Source organism: Oncorhynchus tshawytscha, linkage group LG33 (assembly GCF_018296145.1).
Source record: "Oncorhynchus tshawytscha isolate Ot180627B linkage group LG33, Otsh_v2.0, whole genome shotgun sequence".
Classification (NCBI taxonomy): domain Eukaryota; kingdom Metazoa; phylum Chordata; class Actinopteri; order Salmoniformes; family Salmonidae; genus Oncorhynchus; species Oncorhynchus tshawytscha.
Window position 1 is genome coordinate 13534001 of NC_056461.1, and position 17462 is coordinate 13551462.

At 42.8% G+C, this 17462-nt stretch overlaps 1 protein-coding gene across 3 annotated transcripts; it reads left to right on the forward strand.

The window, feature by feature from the left end:
- Positions 1–241: 241 nt before the first annotated feature.
- On the forward strand, positions 242–17407 carry LOC112214256 (store-operated calcium entry regulator STIMATE). 3 transcript variants are annotated; one of them, XM_024372877.2, is made up of 8 exons: positions 242–741; positions 2136–2184; positions 2394–2489; positions 2831–2952; positions 4002–4114; positions 4745–4828; positions 5220–5351; positions 5651–5853. In XM_024372877.2, the coding sequence occupies exons 1-8, from the start codon at positions 552–554 to the stop codon at positions 5669–5671; spliced, it is 807 nt and encodes a 268-aa protein (XP_024228645.1). In that variant the 5' UTR covers positions 242–551; the 3' UTR covers positions 5672–5853. The 3 variants fall into 3 exon arrangements, with proteins under 3 accessions (XP_024228645.1, XP_024228646.1, XP_024228643.1); XM_024372878.2 differs by lacking the exon at positions 5651–5853 and adding an exon at positions 5529–5638; XM_024372875.2 differs by lacking the exon at positions 5651–5853 and adding an exon at positions 15990–17407 and having other exon boundaries at positions 243–741.
- The last annotated feature ends 55 nt before the right edge of the window (positions 17408–17462 follow it).

Below are 17462 nucleotides of genomic sequence, written 5' to 3' on the forward strand. Positions count from 1 at the left end.
TCTTTCATCGTGTGTAGGACACATCATCTGACTGCTGTAGTATAGATAATTCATATTACAAAGGTTGTCCATTTAGATTAAATTATAGCCCAAAACTCTATAGCCTACATGTGATTAGAACGTGGTAACTGATAAAGAGTATTTCAAATGGGGCTTGGGACATTGGATGGCCCCCTACTGCGGAGACAGGGGCGTGTGACTGCATTAACAAAAGGAACAAAGACCGCCTGCGCTCGCAGAGAGATCCAAGGAATTCAACAGCAGGAGGTGACGTCAGAATCACTCATTTTGCGGTGTTGTCGCTCTCAAAAACATTTGATATGGAGTAGAACAATTACCCATGTTCCGAAGTTTAGTTTTCGCATTTTCGGGGACTTTTTCAGTTCGCAAAATACTTTTGTATTAACTTCACAAGAGAGACATTGAGCAGTGATAGCATGGCAAATTCGTTGTTTTGTTTTTCTTGAGGATATACGGAATTTCTCCTCGCAAACAACAGGGGAAGTGCCCCCTGTCCTTTGTCTGACACGGGTGTTTTTAAAGTATTCGACATGGACATTTACGGATACAATGGTGTTTTTCTGGTCAAAAGACTATTTAATAATGCGGCTTTTGAGATTTCGAACATGTCAGACATTACGAAGACGAATCCTCAGGGATGCGATAACGGGGCTTTGACAAACAGATTCGGAGTCTTGATTCAAGGGCTGCTGGCCATAGTTGCCTTCAGCACATTGATGGGTGAGTATCTTTCAGAAGAGAACGTAACAATGTTTCAATAGTTTATAATTGTATAGGCTAACTTATTGTTTCGAAATAGCAGATCATGTTACAAATAAAATACTTAAAAAATCATGTCCGGGTCTACTCAGCCAAGCATCGCACTGTTATCTACTGCAGAGCTACACTCCATCTATGAGCACGTGGTAGTTTGTTTGTTTATGCTATTTGACGTTTCTATCCGATTGGCTGCTGTTGCACTTTATAAGGCTGATAATGCATATATAATTATATTATAATCCATTTAAATAGTGTATTATAAGAATGTTTCCCGTATCCTTTTATGTGCCAGGTTTAAAATATTCAACGCCGCTGGTAGCCATCATCAGTGGCATATCAACACAAATGTAAACGATCTCGAATGTATCCTATTACTATTAGACTATTGTTTACAAGTAGTTTATAAGTCTACAATCTCTAAACCCGTTTCATTTGTATTATTCTTATTATTGAAATGCCTCTTCAAGACAGGGGTGAACGTTTATGCTGTATGATGGGGAAAAAAACAGTTTTGAGAGGGTGGTCATAAAATCCTATAGAATACATAAATGTCTTTTTGAATATAAGAGGCTCTGTCTATATCTCTGTCTACAGCGAGATGACATTTTGTAGTCATGTACTTTACAACAGAGTGATTTATGACAGAAATGGGTCAGACTCCAAAGGTGAGTGGAGGATCAATTAGCTTTGACCTCCTCACAGTTACTTATTAGTAAGAATATCCATATTTAGCCAGCATGTAAGTACTTTACCAGCCAGAGTACCCAAGTCTGAAAATCAAGGGTCTACTCAGCCAAGCGCTGCACTGGTATGCACTGCAGAGCTACACTGTCCATCTCAATGCCTCTCCTCTGCTTGGCAAGATGCGTCCATCTTTGTTTAGAGTCCTCTTCCTCTTGGCTATTTTGGTGACTTCCTCCCATTGACAGACCACTGGCCACACCTTTTGCGTGCCAGAGTTCTTGCATACAGTTGCTATCATTTTATGCCAGGCACCAATTCTGGCTTTGCATTCTAACCTTCAGATAGTTTTTGGGTGATAATGAGTCAAACTGCAGCCACAACATGATGATTGGTATGTGAACAGTCACACACTCAGACCTTGTGTTAGCTGGGGAGAGAGGAACAGTGGGTTCCTGTTAGACATGTGGCCCTGAGCTACCAGTGTCCTGATGGGGATGGGTGGACTGAGGGAGCATGTGGTTCTGACTGTGCCTTTCTTTATCCATCTCTCCTGGACCCACAGAGGACATGTACACACACACACACACACACACACACAAAAATATAGCGTTTTTCACTCTTCTATGGCTGTCTCTCTCTCACTGCGTCTCTCCGTCTCTCTCTGTCTACAGTGAAGAGGTTCCATGAGCCCGTAGGGGTCAGAAGACCATGGAGGATCTGGTGAGAGTGGTGTTTTTATTACTATTTCTTATCAGAGTCTGTATCAAATCCCCAGGAAAGAACAGGAGACCGTCGGTTGATCACATGGCTGAGGATCATAGATTCTATTAGATTTAGAGATGTCAATGTTTGTTGCTTGACTCTTATGTATCTGGCTATTACAAGTCACCATGGTGATGACCAGCCAAAATTTCACCCCATCTCTACAGGTTTTATGACACGTCCAAGCAGGCCATTGGCGCTCTCTTCATCCACTTCGCCAATGTGTTCCTCTCCAACCTCACAGAAATGGACCCCTGTTCCCTGTGAGTCCATAGCTGTGATTGGACAGGTTGGCAGAAACCACCTGCCAATCTAAAGTCTCAACCACTCATTATGATAAATAAATAAGGTGTTCTGTTGTCACATACAGCAGATGGGTGCAGTGAAATGTGTTGTTTTACACGGTCAACCATAGTAGTATGGTGCCCCTAGAGCAAATTGGGTGTTAAGTGCCTTGCTCAAGGACACATTGACAGATTTTTCACCTTGTCGACTCGGGTATTCCAACCACTGACCTTTCGGTTACTTTCCCAACGCTCTATCCGCTAGGCTACCTTTTGCTCCATGTCAAATAATTGACCGGCTTCCTGGTGGGTTTCCACAGGTATCTGATGAACTTCCTGCTCGATGCCACGCTAGGCATGCTGGTCATCTGGGCGGGGGTCAAGGTTGTCTCCAGGATCGTGGAGTACAAGCAGTTCACACTGCTCACCTTTGGAGAATACGGTGAGTCTCCTAGACATCTGTTTAGGTCGTGTCAAATGTTTGGAGGTTGGCCAAAGCATAGACTACTACTGCTCTGTGACTGTGTCATTGGAGAGGGTTGTGCCAGTTAATTTTCTGGAAATATGTCATGAAGGTTGACTCTTCTTCCTTTCACCACTGGAGGCCGCTGTAGGCTCATGAGAATATTGCATGAAAAACATCCTCCGAAGGGCGATGGTGGCAATAGTGTTGGATTAAGTTCGAGCCAATTGCTGCACTCGTTCCGTCCATAAATTTGAATCGTAATACAGAACCAAAATAAGATTTGAAATGTTAGTCTGTTAATCTACTGTATTCCACAAGGTCATTTTTCTACTCTATCTGCACATGGTTCTGTTTCATGCTGGTTTTTCCATTGACTATTATGATCCAACGGATTGTAAATGCAGCTGTGCCTTGACCACTGGCCAAATATTTTAGTGGGCTTTTAGTTTCCATCTGATCTGTATCACGCTCCCTCTGTGTGCTGACCTTTCCCCCAAAAGCTTGCTAGAAATACTGTCTCTGTCATAACTATTAGTCCTGAGAACTAAACAAATAGTAAGACATTTATCTGTTTGTGTAAACCCACTCTGTCCTCTTAAAGAGCTGAACAACATGCAATCATGGCAGGCGTTGTCTTTTGCCTCTTTTTTTTTCGCAGTTTCTCTTATACCTTTCTCTCTGCTGTCTCACTTCTCTTTCTCTCTTGTTTTGTCTCTCTCGTCTGTCTGTTTCTAAGGTGTTCCCAGGCTTGGAGAGGGTTTGTTAATGACAGAGACATGTCCCTGTCTGTGTACACTGAGATGAAAGAGAGATGCAAATAGTACACGTGTGGACGTGTTTAGACCAGAACACTGAGTTTGTGGGTTTTTGTGTGTCTCTGTGTGTATGAATGTCAATGTGTGGTTGTGGCAGTCTGGCGTCATCCTCTCTATGGCTGATCTTCCCCAGGTGACGATCTGAGTCCGTTGGTCAGTGTATGTAGTTGCAGTGTGGCCATTAAGTAATGGTCTGTTCTGTCTCACCAGGTGACCCTCCCCAGGCTGCAGCATGGCTCGGTCAGTGTGGTGTCTACCTTCTCATCATGGTCCTGGAGAAGAGTGTAGTCAGCTTGGTCCTGCTCATTCCTGGATGGACCAACGTGAGTAGGCCCACCATACCCACAATCACCTGCTCCAGGGACATGGGCTAACCCAGATCCTGAGACTACCCACTGGAGGGAGAGAGAGCGGAAGTGTCAGCCATGTACTTTCTTCTCTATTCTGTGTTTGAAATCTCTGGTGACAATTTAAAGTCAACAAAATGTCAAGCCTGAAAAACAAAGGGAGGATGAAAGGTTTTGGAGAGAACAAAGAGAAAGAGTTGTCCCTAGAACAGAATGGGAACATTGACCTTCAGCCAAATGAATATCATCCGGCCTCTGGAACTAGGGTCTTTTTTTTGACACTGGGGCTTTTTTCTCAGGGTGAAAAGGGTGGGGGAGGGCAGCGGTAGCCCAAACTGTCATTAACATAGCTCATCCCAGACAAATCGAATACTTGGAGCATTTTTCTGTCTCTCTTTCTCTCTCTCTCTCTGACATGGTGAATACCACATAATCATCACATTAGCTCCAATCTCACTCATGTTCCACGGTAGAGAGCCAAAGAGATTGACGATCTAAATGGCATTGGATGACAGTCGCTTGTGTAACTCGCCTGTTATTTTGCCCTGCCCAAATTGAAAGTGTGTGTGTTGTGACGCTGTGTTTCTCTGCGCACTGATGTTCCAGCTGCAGTCTGTGTTGCTGGACTACATCCCTAACCCTCAGGTGGAGCTTGTGTTGGTCATGCTCATCGTGCCATTCATTGTCAACGTGAGTCTCACCTTCAGTCTCAACGCTCTGCATAATGTTGTGTATACGTCACAGGAGGCTGCTGAGGGGAGGACGGCTCATAATAATGGCTGGATTGGAGTGAATGGAATGGTCTCAAACGCATGGAAACCATGCGTTTGAGTCCGATACTGTTCTTTTCATTCCATTCCTGCCATTACTATGAGCCGTCCTCCCCAATTAAGGCACCACAAACCTCCTGTGGTTTATGTAGTGTCCCAGACAGTGCATAAAGCTTATATTTCTGGATAGAAAACCTGCATAAAGTTTACAGAATACAGTATGCAGGCTTACTAGGCTACAGTGATCATTCTGTGTCCACCACTGCACCGGTTCTACTGACTGAGTTTGTTCTCTGTGTGACCCTCTGTAGTCCATCATGTTCTGGGTGGTGGACAGTCTGATGATGAGGAAGTACAAGACTCTGAAGAGCCTGGTCGACTCCTGCGACTCCTCGACCAAGGTCGACTCCACGGCGCCGTGGGTTACCGGCGACGAGTCACGGGTGAGAGTCAGTTAACTAGAGATGTCCCCGACTAAAAAAATAAATAATCTTGGTCGAACGAAAGCCATCTGTTCTTTCGACCAATTTTAAAACGTGTATTTTTCCATGTATAGAAACACCATATGTGTTTTTAATAAAATCAGATCTATATGCATTGAACTTGTCTGATACTTTAAGATCACTGTTTGATGAAATAAGACACAAATGACTGAAGAGGGGGCCAGAGATCACAATAACAAGAAGAAAAAAACCTTAACCTGTCCCGACCATCCTCCTCCCGCTCCTATTGGCTTTCGCAGATTCTGCCGTTACTCTACTGAAGTTGCCGGTAATAGGCTACATGAGGAGTCGGCAACATTTTTCATGTGGAATGCCAATTTATCTTACCATTTCTACCGATCTGCGTGCCAGTTATGGTTTTCATGTGCACCTTTTTGTGAAACATTTTCATTTATAAAAACGTCTTCGTACCTCAAAATCATTGTCATGTGGTTAATCAAAACTATGTAAAAATAGCCTATAAAGCCAACAAATAAAAACATTGCTGCCCGCAGGTAGAAAATGTCCTGATTTAAAAATGAATATCCTATAAATCACATTGGCTACGCATGGCCTGTCTGCAGCGAACTTGAAACATTGTATAAACTATTTAACTTGGGTCTGGCCTGAAACTCCTTGCAACATAGTATAAAATATTTTGGGCCCTCAAAGTTGTCCATGCTAGTGAGCTCAGAACAGACACAGCAGTAGGCTATTTGCGTAAGGGATAAGAAGTAATCAGGTTGGCCTATATTTACGATGTTTCCACTGGGTCAGAGCATGACATTTTTCCCTTTCACGCTGAGTGGTTATTGAAAGGGAGAGAGCTGGAAAGATTTTATTTTAAATACATTGGGGAATTGTTTATTTAAATTCATATAAAAACAATTTGTTTGCTTGCTGTTTGAGGTGGAAAAAAAAAATACTTTGAGAAGCTCTGCAGCTCGTTAGTGATCGTGCGTTAAACCAATCAGAAATAGTATCAGATCCCCAAATGGGCACATTTATATGCCTATGTTTGCACGCAGACCAGGTAGCCTATAGACCTACTTCTGTGTCATCAGGTGCGCTCCAAACAAAACACAATGAAAATGTAATGACGTAAACCAACATTTTGTTTCTCACAAGTGTAGCATAGGTTGTGCGCTCTGCAAACAACGTGTCCACTCCAATAATGACAATAGTAAAAGTCTGGAATAATATATTTAATGCATGAACAGACATTACCGTAACCAGACAAACTTTGGTAGATTACAAATGATAGGAATTAACTGTAAATGGACTACTGGTGATATACGTATGTAATCGGGAATTGATTGAAACTAACAGTCAAATGCAAGTTATGAAACAATGAATGTACACAAATTGGGAGGGAGCCCATTCTGGAGAGAGACGTGCATTGTGCAGCCACACTCCTCTTCTTAGACTGTGCCAACCCGCGGCCTCCGCAATGGATTAGTCTCGGCCTCCGTAATGGATTAGTTCACTGGGATGGGCACGAATAAGACTGGTGTCTCGTGTGCCATTCATTTAAAAATATATATATATGTGTGGATTTGGCTATTTCAGCCACACTTGTTCGAGCACACAGCTATGCGGCAGGGTAGCCTAGTGGTTAGAGCGTTGGACTAGTAACCGGAAGGTTGCAAGTTCAAACCCCCGAGCTGACAAGGTACAAATCTGTCGTTCTGCCCCTGAACAGGCAGTTAACCCACTGTTCCTAGGCCGTCATTGAAAATAAGAATTTGTTCTTAACTGACTTGCATAGTTAAATAAAGGTAAAATAAAATAAAATAAAAGATCTCCATAGACCCGTAGTGAAGAGTTCAGTGACTTTCAACGTGGCACCGTCATAGGATTCCACCTTTCCAACAAGTCAGTTTGTAAAATTTCTACCCTGCTAGAGCTGCCCTGGTCAACTTTAAGTGCTGTTATTGTGAAGTGGAAACTAGGAGCAACAACAGCTCAGCCGCGAGATGGTAGGCCACAAAAACTCACAGAACGGAACCGCCTGGTTGCTGTAGTGTGTAAAAATCGTCTTTCCTCTGTTGCAACACTGTTCCAAGTTCCAAACTGCCTTTGGAAGCAACGTCAGCACATAACTGTTCGTCGGGAGCTTCATGAAATGGGTTTACATGGTGCGCACAAGCCTAAGATCACTATGCACAATGCCCAAGCGTCTGTCGGCTGGAGTGGTGTAAAGCTCGCCGCCATTGGACTCCATCTTGCAGCTCGACAAAATAATCTGGGTTTAGCGGATGTCATGAGAACGCTACCTGCCCCAATGCATAGTGTAAACTGTAAAGTTTGGTGGAGGAGGAATAATGGTCTGGGGCTGTTTTTTATGGTTCGGGCTAGGCCCCTTAGTTCCAGTGAACGGAAATTTTAACACAACATACAATAATATTCTAGATGATTCTGTGCTTCCAACTTTGTGGCAACAGTTTGGGGAAGGCCCTTTTCTGTTTCAGCATGACAATGCCCCTGTGCACAAAGCGAGGTCCGTACAGAAATGGTGTGTCAAGATTCGTGTGGAAGAACTTGACTGGCCTGCACAGAGCCCTGGCCTCAACTACATCGAACACCTTTGGGATGATTTGGAACGCTGACTGTGAGCCAGGGCTAATTGCCCAACATCAGTGCCCGACCTCACTAATGCTCTTGAGGCTGCTGCGGGTACTTGCTTCCATTCAATGTTCCAACGTCTAACTGAAAGCCTTCCCAGAAGAGTGAGGGCTGTTATAGCAGCAAAGGAGGGACCAACTCCATTTAATGACCATGATTTTGGAATGAGATGTTTGACTAGCAGGTGTCCATATACTTTTGGTCATGTAGTGTATATTTGCTACTGCTCGACTAAATAATCTTTTGTTGCCAACCTATCTCCCAAACAATCGACCATTCAAATAATTGGGGCCAGCCCTACGGTTAACCATAAGAGGGGACTGCAGATCTCTGAGTGCTACTGCTCTGTGGGATCATGAAGGGATGCCGTTTGATGATAAAACATTAAAGCCCATGGGTGTAAGAGAGACTTTCCCACCAAAAATCACAACACTCCACATCCCCATGGGACACTGGCTCATGACGTCTGTGTTTTGTGAGAAAGAAAAGAAACGGAGTGTGTGTGTGTGAGTTATGATAGATGTCCGTCACAGTGATTTAGCCTGTCTGCACCTGTTTTATGGGGGCTTCCACCCTACACACACACACACACACACACACACTGCTTTCTGGGTCGGTCTAAAGGGCAACTGGCCCACATAGTTACTGTCAAGGAAAGACTGAGTCAGGGAACCCCCCCTCAACCTCCTCTCCCCCTTTCACTCCATTTTTGTTTGTCTCCGTATTCTCCCGTCAATTTGTGGTGTTGTTTCTCTGTGGGTCCGTTACCCGAATTGGATCGTGTCGTGTGAAACGTAGTCCATGTCCTGCTTGTCCCTGTTGTTCTGGAATATAAGAGTCTGATTATCACAGCAATGTTATTGACATTCCTTGTTTGGTAAGACACGAGTGATGGATGTATGGAGCTAGATCGGCCAGACAGTTGTCACATCGTTGAGTCAAGTGTCTTCTGTGTTGTAGAGTTGCTCCTAATCTGTTGATGTAGTCTACCGTAAGTGTGTGATCACCTTGTTTCATTGGGTCCATTGTGAGAATTGTATTTGGTGGGAGAACAGTTAGTAGGTGGTGAATAGTGATGTCATTATGATATTAGTTAACTGTCTCCAGTGGCTGTATAGTGTTCCATTTTGAGTGGCTGTGAAATCATGTACTGTATATTGGAGTAGTGAGACTGTCGACAGAAGCCTTCTGTGTTGGGTAATCAGACAGAAGTGCCCTCCTCCAACGCATTCAATGTGTTACTGTCCTCTCTCTCTTTCTCACCCTCCCTCTGGAGTCACAATGATGATGACAGACTGGCAGTGTTTCTCTCTCCCTCCTCGTCCCTGGTACTCTGCCAAGCATCAACAAATCATCCCTTCATCCCGGGAATAAAAGTGACATTTGGAATTAATTTCCATTTGTTGATGTCATGAAAAGAGGAGGGGAAGATGGTTCTCTCCCTCTATGTCCATGGGAGAGAGGAGGGCATTGATTAGGGAGAAAGGTTGGAGTTTGGTTGGGCTGTGTGTCTGTGTGCAACGAGTTTGATTTCAGTTCCCGACACGGTCTGTAGGATAGTGTTTGGAAAGGATTTCATCCATGGTCAGCTGTGGCCATATGGTGTTCAGAGTAGGCTATTTTACTTTTATCACAACAAAATGTTTGAGAAACACAGACACAGCATCGGTAGTCTGGCCTCTTGGTTTGAGTGTAACTGAATGAAGATTTATTTGGGATTGGCCTCATATTGGGGAGAGAGGAAGGCTGGGCAAGCCCCCTTTCTGCCTCTGCTTCTCCCATTACTATAATCTCATCCAAGATGTCTGCATTGGGCACACACACTCGCACACATGCATGCACACACTACCATAATCTCATCCAAGATGTCTCTGTATCCAGCATACAGTGCATTCGGAAAATATTCAGACCCCTTGACTTTTTCCACATTTTGTTACGTTATAGCCTTATTCTAAAATGGATTTAATAATTTTTTCCCTTCATCAATCTACGCTAGGGTTGCAAAGAATTCAATGGAATTGCAACCCTCTGCATGCACAGTGCAATCTTCCATCACATGCACAGCTGATTCTCAAGATCTTGCACACTAATGAGATGCTATTGAGCCCACACTACTACACCGTCTGAGCCAAGGACTACATACTTTCTGGTAAGTTTTGATTATAATACTGGGTGGGGTGAATATATTTTATGACATACATTATTTTTTTGTTAACTAGTAAATAGTAGCCTACAGCAAAGAGTGTTTAAATGATTTGTAACTTCTTAACAATTTCTGATAGTTAGTTTTTGCTACCATGTGGGTTTCAGCTTGCTTAAGCCTGCTAACTGAGTGTTAATTCACGTGTTTCCATATATGTTACGTTTTAACACATTTATCTACAAAGGGGTTGTTTAATCTAACTGCTTAACTATTTATCTGTACATTGAATAGCATTTTTATTTATTTTCTACACTTTTCTTTACAGGAAAATGCCACGGGCACTATCTGATGTGTGGAGACATTTCACTGCAGCTAATGTAGATGGAAAAGCTGTGAACATTTGCAAATACTGTTCCAAATCATATGGGAAGAATGCAACAAAGATGGAGAATCATCTGGCCAAGTGCATAAAGTTCCCTCAGCACTCACAACAAGCAACCTCTGACAAAAATCCCTCTACTTCTATTCAAGGCGAAAATGATTAACCAGACACCTTATCGATAGCAGCAGCTCATGGTCCTCCTGGAATCAGACATTTATTTTGTCTCAATGGAGGAACATAGAGATGCTGATGAATGTCTTGCTCGAGCTGTGTATGCAACTGGTTCACCTCTGATGCTCACAGGCAATGTGTATTGGAAGATATTTCTGAATGTTCTTTGCCCAGCATGCACATCTCCAACCAGACATGCTTTATCTACTCATTTGCTGGATGCAGAGTTCAACAGAGTTCAAGTGAAGGTCAAGCAAATCATAGAGAAAGCAGACTGTATTGCAATCATCTCTGATGAGTGGTCGAATGTTTGTGGGCAAGGAATAATTAACTACATCATCTCCACCCCTCAACCAGTATTCTACAAGAGCATAGACACAAGGAGACAACATACACACCGGTCTCTACATTGCAGGTGAGCTGAAGGCAGTCATCAATGACCTTGGACCACAGAAGGTATTTGCACTGGTGACAGACAATGCTGCGAACATGAAGGCTGCTTGGTCTAAAGTGGAGGAGTCTTACCCTCACATCACACCCATTGGCTGTGCTGCTCATGCATTGAATCTGCACCTCAAGGACATCATGGAACTGAAAACAATGGATACAATCTACAAGAGATCTAAGGAAATGGTTAGGTATGTGAAGGGTCATCAAGTTTTATAGCAGAAATCTACCTCACCAAGCAAAGTGAGAAGAATAAGAGCACCACATTGAAGCTGCCCAACAACACATGTTGGGTTGGTGTTGTCATCATGTTTGACAGTCTCATGAAGGGGACGGAGTCTCCAAGAAATGGCCATATCACAATCTGCCGATATGGACATGATCCTCTTGATGAGGCTATCCTGGATTATGTATTTTGGGAGAGTGTGGTAAGCAGCCTGAAACTCCTAAAACTTATAGCAGTAGCCATTGCACGAATTGAGGGAGACAATGCCATCCTGTCTGATGTTCAGACTCTGCCCTGCCCACTTCACTGTTGCTCCAAGCAGAAGAAACTGCATCAAAGCGTGAAGACTTCTGCCTGAATCCCATACACTCCGCAGCGTACATGTTGGACCCCCAAGTATGCTGGCAAGAGCATCCTGTCTGGTGCAGAGATCAACGAGGCCTATGTCATCACTACTGTGTCTCGCCACCTTGGCCTGGATGAGGGCAAGCTTCTTGGCAGTCTGGCAAAGGACACTTCCAAGCAAGGGCTTTGGGATGGAGATGCAATATGGCAGTCGTGCCAACATATCTCATCAGCCACCTGGTCGAAGGGACTTTGTGGATCTGAGGCTCTTTCCCCTGTTGCCTCCATCATCGGGCGGCAGGTGGTTAGAGCGTTGGGCCAGTAATCGAAAGGTTGCTAGGTTGAATCCACGAGCTGACAAGGTACAAATCTGTCGTTCTGCCCCTGAACAAGGCAGTTAACCCACTGTTCCTAGGCCATCAATGTAAATAAGAATTTGTTCTTAACTTACTTGCCTAGTTAAATAAAAAAATCCTCCAAATCCCACCAACATCAGCCGCCTCAGAGCGCAACTTGTCCTTGTTTGGGAACACACACCAAAGCACGTAACAGGCTGACCAATACAAGGGTTGAAAAAATGTTGGCCATCTGGGAAAATTTGAAGCTTTTTGAGCCTGACAATGAGCCATCCTCAACAAGGTTGGAAAGTGACAGTGAAGATTAGGCCTCAGTGTCTGATGTTCAAGAGGTGAACATTGAGGAGGTCCAGGGAGAAGACATGGAAGCCTGAGAGGAAGACAACCAAAGCTTTAGTTTCTAGACTAACATTTTACAGATGTATGTTGAGAATGTTTTTGGGGGATGCAATATATCATTGGGATCATTATATATTCCCTTTCTTTTGTTGTTTAGTGAAATCATCCCATTTTAATTTAATAATTTGCAATTGTCTACATATGTTAAGGTAAAAGGTTTGTTTCTGGTAAATTATATTATATGGTAAATACAGTAGCAAGAAAAAGTATGTGAACCCTTTGGAATGACCTGGATTTCTGCATAAATTGGTAATCAAATTGGATCTGATATTCATCTTCGTCACAACAATAGACAAACATAGTGTGCTTAAACTAATATTACACAAATTCTTGTATTTCTGTTGTCTATATTGAATGCATAATTTAAACATTCGCAGTGTAGGTTGGAAAAAGTATGTGAACCCCTAGGCTAAGGACTTCTCCAAAAGCTAATTGGAGTCAGGAGTCCTCTAACCTGGAGTCCAATCATTGAGATGAGGTTGGAGATGTTGGTTAGAGCTGCTTTGCCCTGTAATAAACACTCACAAAATTTGAGTTTGCTATTCACAAGAAGCATTGCCTGATGTGAACCATGCCTCGAACAAAAGATATCTCAGAAGACCTAAGATTAAGAATTGTTGACTTGCATAAAGCTGGAAAGGGTTGCAAAAGTATCTCTAAAAGCCTTGATGTTCATCAGTCCACAGTAAGACACATTTTCTATACATGGTGCAAGTTCAGCACTGTTGCTACTCTCCCTGTAAGTGGCAGTCCTGCAAAGATGACTAAAAGAGCACAGCGCAGAATGCTCAATGAGGTTAAGAAGAATCCTAGAGTGTCAGCTAAAGACTTACAGAAATCGTTGGAACTCGCTAACATCTCTGTTGACGAGTTTACGATACGTAAAACACTAAACAAGAATGGTGTTCATGGGAAGACACCACGGAAGAAGCCACTGCTGTCCAAAAAAAACATTGCTGCACATCTGAAGTTTGCAAAGGTGCACCTGGATGTTCCATAGCACTACTGGCAAAATATTCTGTGGACAGATTAAACTACAGTTGTTGTTTGGAAGGAACACACAACACTATGTGTGGAGAAAAAAAGGCACAGCACACCAACATCAAAACCTCATCACAACTGTAAACTATGGTTGAGGGAGAATCGTGGTTTGGGGCTACTTTGCTGCCTCAGGGCCTGGACAGCTTGCTATCATCAACGGAAAAATGAATTCCCAAGTTCATCAAGACATTTTGCAGCATAATGTTAGACTATCTGTCCGCCAATTGAAGCTCAACCGAAGTTGGGTTATGCAACAGAACAATGACCCAAAACACAGAAGTAAATCAACAGAGAATGGCTTCAACAGAAGAAAATACGCCTTCTGGAGTGGCACAGTCAGAGTCCTGACCTCAACCCGATTTGAGATGCTGTGGCATGACGTCGAGAGCAATTCACACCAGACATCCCAAGAATATTTCCGAACTGAATCAGTTTTGTAAAGAGGAATGGTCCAAAATTCCTCCTGACCGTTGTGCAGGTCTGATCCCCAACTACAGAAAATGTTTGGTTGAGGTTATTGCTGCAAAAGGAGGGTCAACCAGTTATTAAATCCAAGGGTTCACATACTTTTTTCACCATGCACTGTGAATGTTTACACGGTATGTTCAATAAAGACAAACGTATAATTGTTTGTGTGTTATTAGTTTAAGCAGACTGTGTTTTGTCTATTGTTGTGACCTAGATGAAGTTCAGATACAATTTTATGACCAATTTATGCAAAAATCCAGGTATTTCCAAAGGGTTCACATACTTTTTCTTGCCACTGTATATCCAATGCAAAAAACATCTACACTTAAATGGTATTAATATTAATTTGCAAATATTTCCATTAATTCTCATATATTCCCATGGAAAGATTCCACCTCTGAATAGTCCCCAAAATGTGCAACCCTAATCTACACACCATACCCCATAATGACATAAGTATTCAGAACCTTTACTCAATACTTTGTTGAAGCACCTTTTGGCAGTGATTACAGCCTCGAGTCTTCTTGGGTTTGACGCTACAAGCTTGGCCCACCTTTATTTGGGGAGTTTCTCCCATTTTTCTCTGCAGACCCTCTCAAACTATGGTAGGTTGGATGGGGAGGGTCGCTGCACAGCTATTATCAGGTCTCTCCTGAGATGTTCAATCAGGTTCAAGTCCGGTCTCTGGCTGGGCCACTCAAGGACATTCACTTGTTCCGAAGCCACTCCTGTGTTGTCTTGGCTGTGTGCTTAGGGTTGTTGTCCTGTTAGAAGGTGAACCTTCGCCTCATTCCTGAGGTCCTAAGTGCTCTGGAGCAGGTTTTCACCAAGGATCTCTCTGTACTTTTCTCCATTCATCTTTCCCTCGATCCTGACTAGTCTCCCAGTCCCTGCCACTGAAAAACATCCCCACAGCAAGATGCTGCCACCACCATGCTTCGGCAGGTTTCCTCCAGATGTGACGCTTGGCATTCAAACCAAAGAGTTCAATCTTGGTTTCAGCCGACCAGAGAATCTGGTTTCTCATGGTCTGAGAGTCCTTTAGGTACCTTTTGGAAATTCCAAGTGGGCCGTCGTGCCTTTTACTGAAGAGTGGTTTCCATCTGGCCACTACCATAAAGGCCTGATTGGTAGAGTGCTGCAGAGATGTTCCACAGAGGAACTATGGAGCTCTGTCAGAGTTACCGTCTGGTTCTTGGTGACATCCCTGACCAAGGCCCTTCTCCCCGATTGCTCAGTTTGGCCTTCAATGCTGCAGACATTTTTTGGTATCCTTCCCCAGATCTGTGCCTCGACAGAATCCTGTCTCGGAGCTCTACGGACGATACCTTTGACCTCATGGCTTGGTTTTTGCTCTGACAGGCACCGTCAACTGTGGGACCTTACATAGAGAGGTGTGTGCCTTTCCAAATCACGTTCAATCAATTGAATTTACCACAAGTTGACTCTAATCAAGTTGTAGAAACATCTCAAGGATGATAAATGGAAACAGGATGCACTTGAGATCAATTTAGAGTTTCATAGCAATACTTATGAATACGTATGTAAATAAGATATTTGTTTAAATATTTGTAATAAATGTGCAAAAATGTCTCAACCTGTTTTCACTTTGTCATTAAGGGGTATTGTGTGTAGATTGATTTGTAAAAAAAAAAAATTGAATCCATTTTAGAATATGGCTGTAATGTAACAAAATGTGGAAAAAGTCAAGGGGTCTGAATACTTTCTGTTTGTGGAATTATTATGCCATAAAGGCCTTTCCAGAAACTGTATGAAATTGGAATTCCGCTTAGTTGGGATTAAATGTGGTGGAGCACTGGTCTGGACAATATTCCAGACAGGGAATAAAGTGGGATTTTATAGTCTTGGAGTGGGAATAACAGCACACCAGACCTGGACACATCACCTCATCTTGGCCGACAGCTGCTCACATGTTTGTGTGACGGTGTCTCTATGTTTGTGTATCTATTCTCTGACGTGTTTCTCCCTCATCCAGGTCCTGTTGACAGTCGAAACAGACACTGAGGAGGAGGATAGTTCAACAATGATCCGAGGAGGGTCCCGCTCTAGCCTCCCAGTAGTGGGCATAATACCTAGCTGGGTGGAGGTGTAGCTCTGGTATCCTTCTCTACAAGACCCTGACACATACGCTGACCCGAGCCACACATACGCTGACCCCTACGCTCCTTCCAGAACACACAGATTTGCTTTATTTCATTGTACACATCCCAATGATGTCTTTGATGACTTGGCTGTTATGAGGATGTTGAATGTTATATGAACTATGCTTGTTGAAGAAGAGAAAAAAAAAGTCCTTCGCCCTTGCAGTCCCTGTTTACCGAAACAACAAGCTCGGTGTGGCTATAAAGTGTATCTTAATGGAGATAATTAGAGAGCACAGTGTGAGCTTGAGGGAACACGACAGTGGTGATGAAAGAGTAAATCTGTCCTCTCTCAGGGGGATTTTGTGAAAAGGGTGTTTGTTGATCTCCAAAGAGCTCTTTGACATCATACAGATTACTGCTTGGTTCAAACCTTGACATACAGCGTCTAATAGTCTGTAATTAAATGTGTTAAAAGTCTGTTTTGGACCTGTAGTATTTAGTAGAATCCACTACTAGTGTCCTTGTCTCCTTTCCTCCTTCGCCACTAACAGGTGGAAGGGCTGGATAGTTTCAATCATTGATTTCACCTATCACGTCCACTCAGATCAGTTGTTTGACTATTGTAACTCAGCTGGAGGAGTTGGACCTTAAAGTTGGAAATGTTTTATCTCTGAGTTGGACTGTAGTGGTCTGGTCTGGAACAGTTCTTCACACTGTCTCCAGAAGATGTTTAACAAGGCGGAAAATGGTATTCTATGTGGAAAATGGACCAGATCATTTTATATTCCTCATGGATCCATTTGGGATTGATTTGGACTTATACAAATATTTGCAATGTTTCTACTATGAACTAAAGAGCTTAGTGATATGGAGTGATTTTGAACATTCTAATGTATTTTCTTATTTCTTTTGTCTATTTTACTCTATTCATATTACTTGAGGTTAAACCTGTGGTAATGACATGTAATGGGAGATTTCGAAGTGGTATGACCGAAATGATCACAGTCAATTCAGAGATTACCTGAGATACCAAAATAGTGTTCAGGTTACCATTTTAATGTTCATTCTTATAGATCACACTTCTCAATCATTGAGCTGTTAACTCTAACATGAAAATACAGTACTGCCATTTGTAATAATTTAATGATGTTCCTGGAACCATTTAATGTCTTAGTGATGTGAAAGATTCTGATTGTGAGACTGTCATTTCACGTGACCTCAAATGTGTAGAACAGCTACTGTGAGGACCTGCGACACTACATTTATGCTAATTATTCACTGTAAATAATAAAATGACTCATGCTCTGTCTATAACATATATTTTATTTAGTGTTACTCCAATCCATCATGTATGTGTTTTGTGG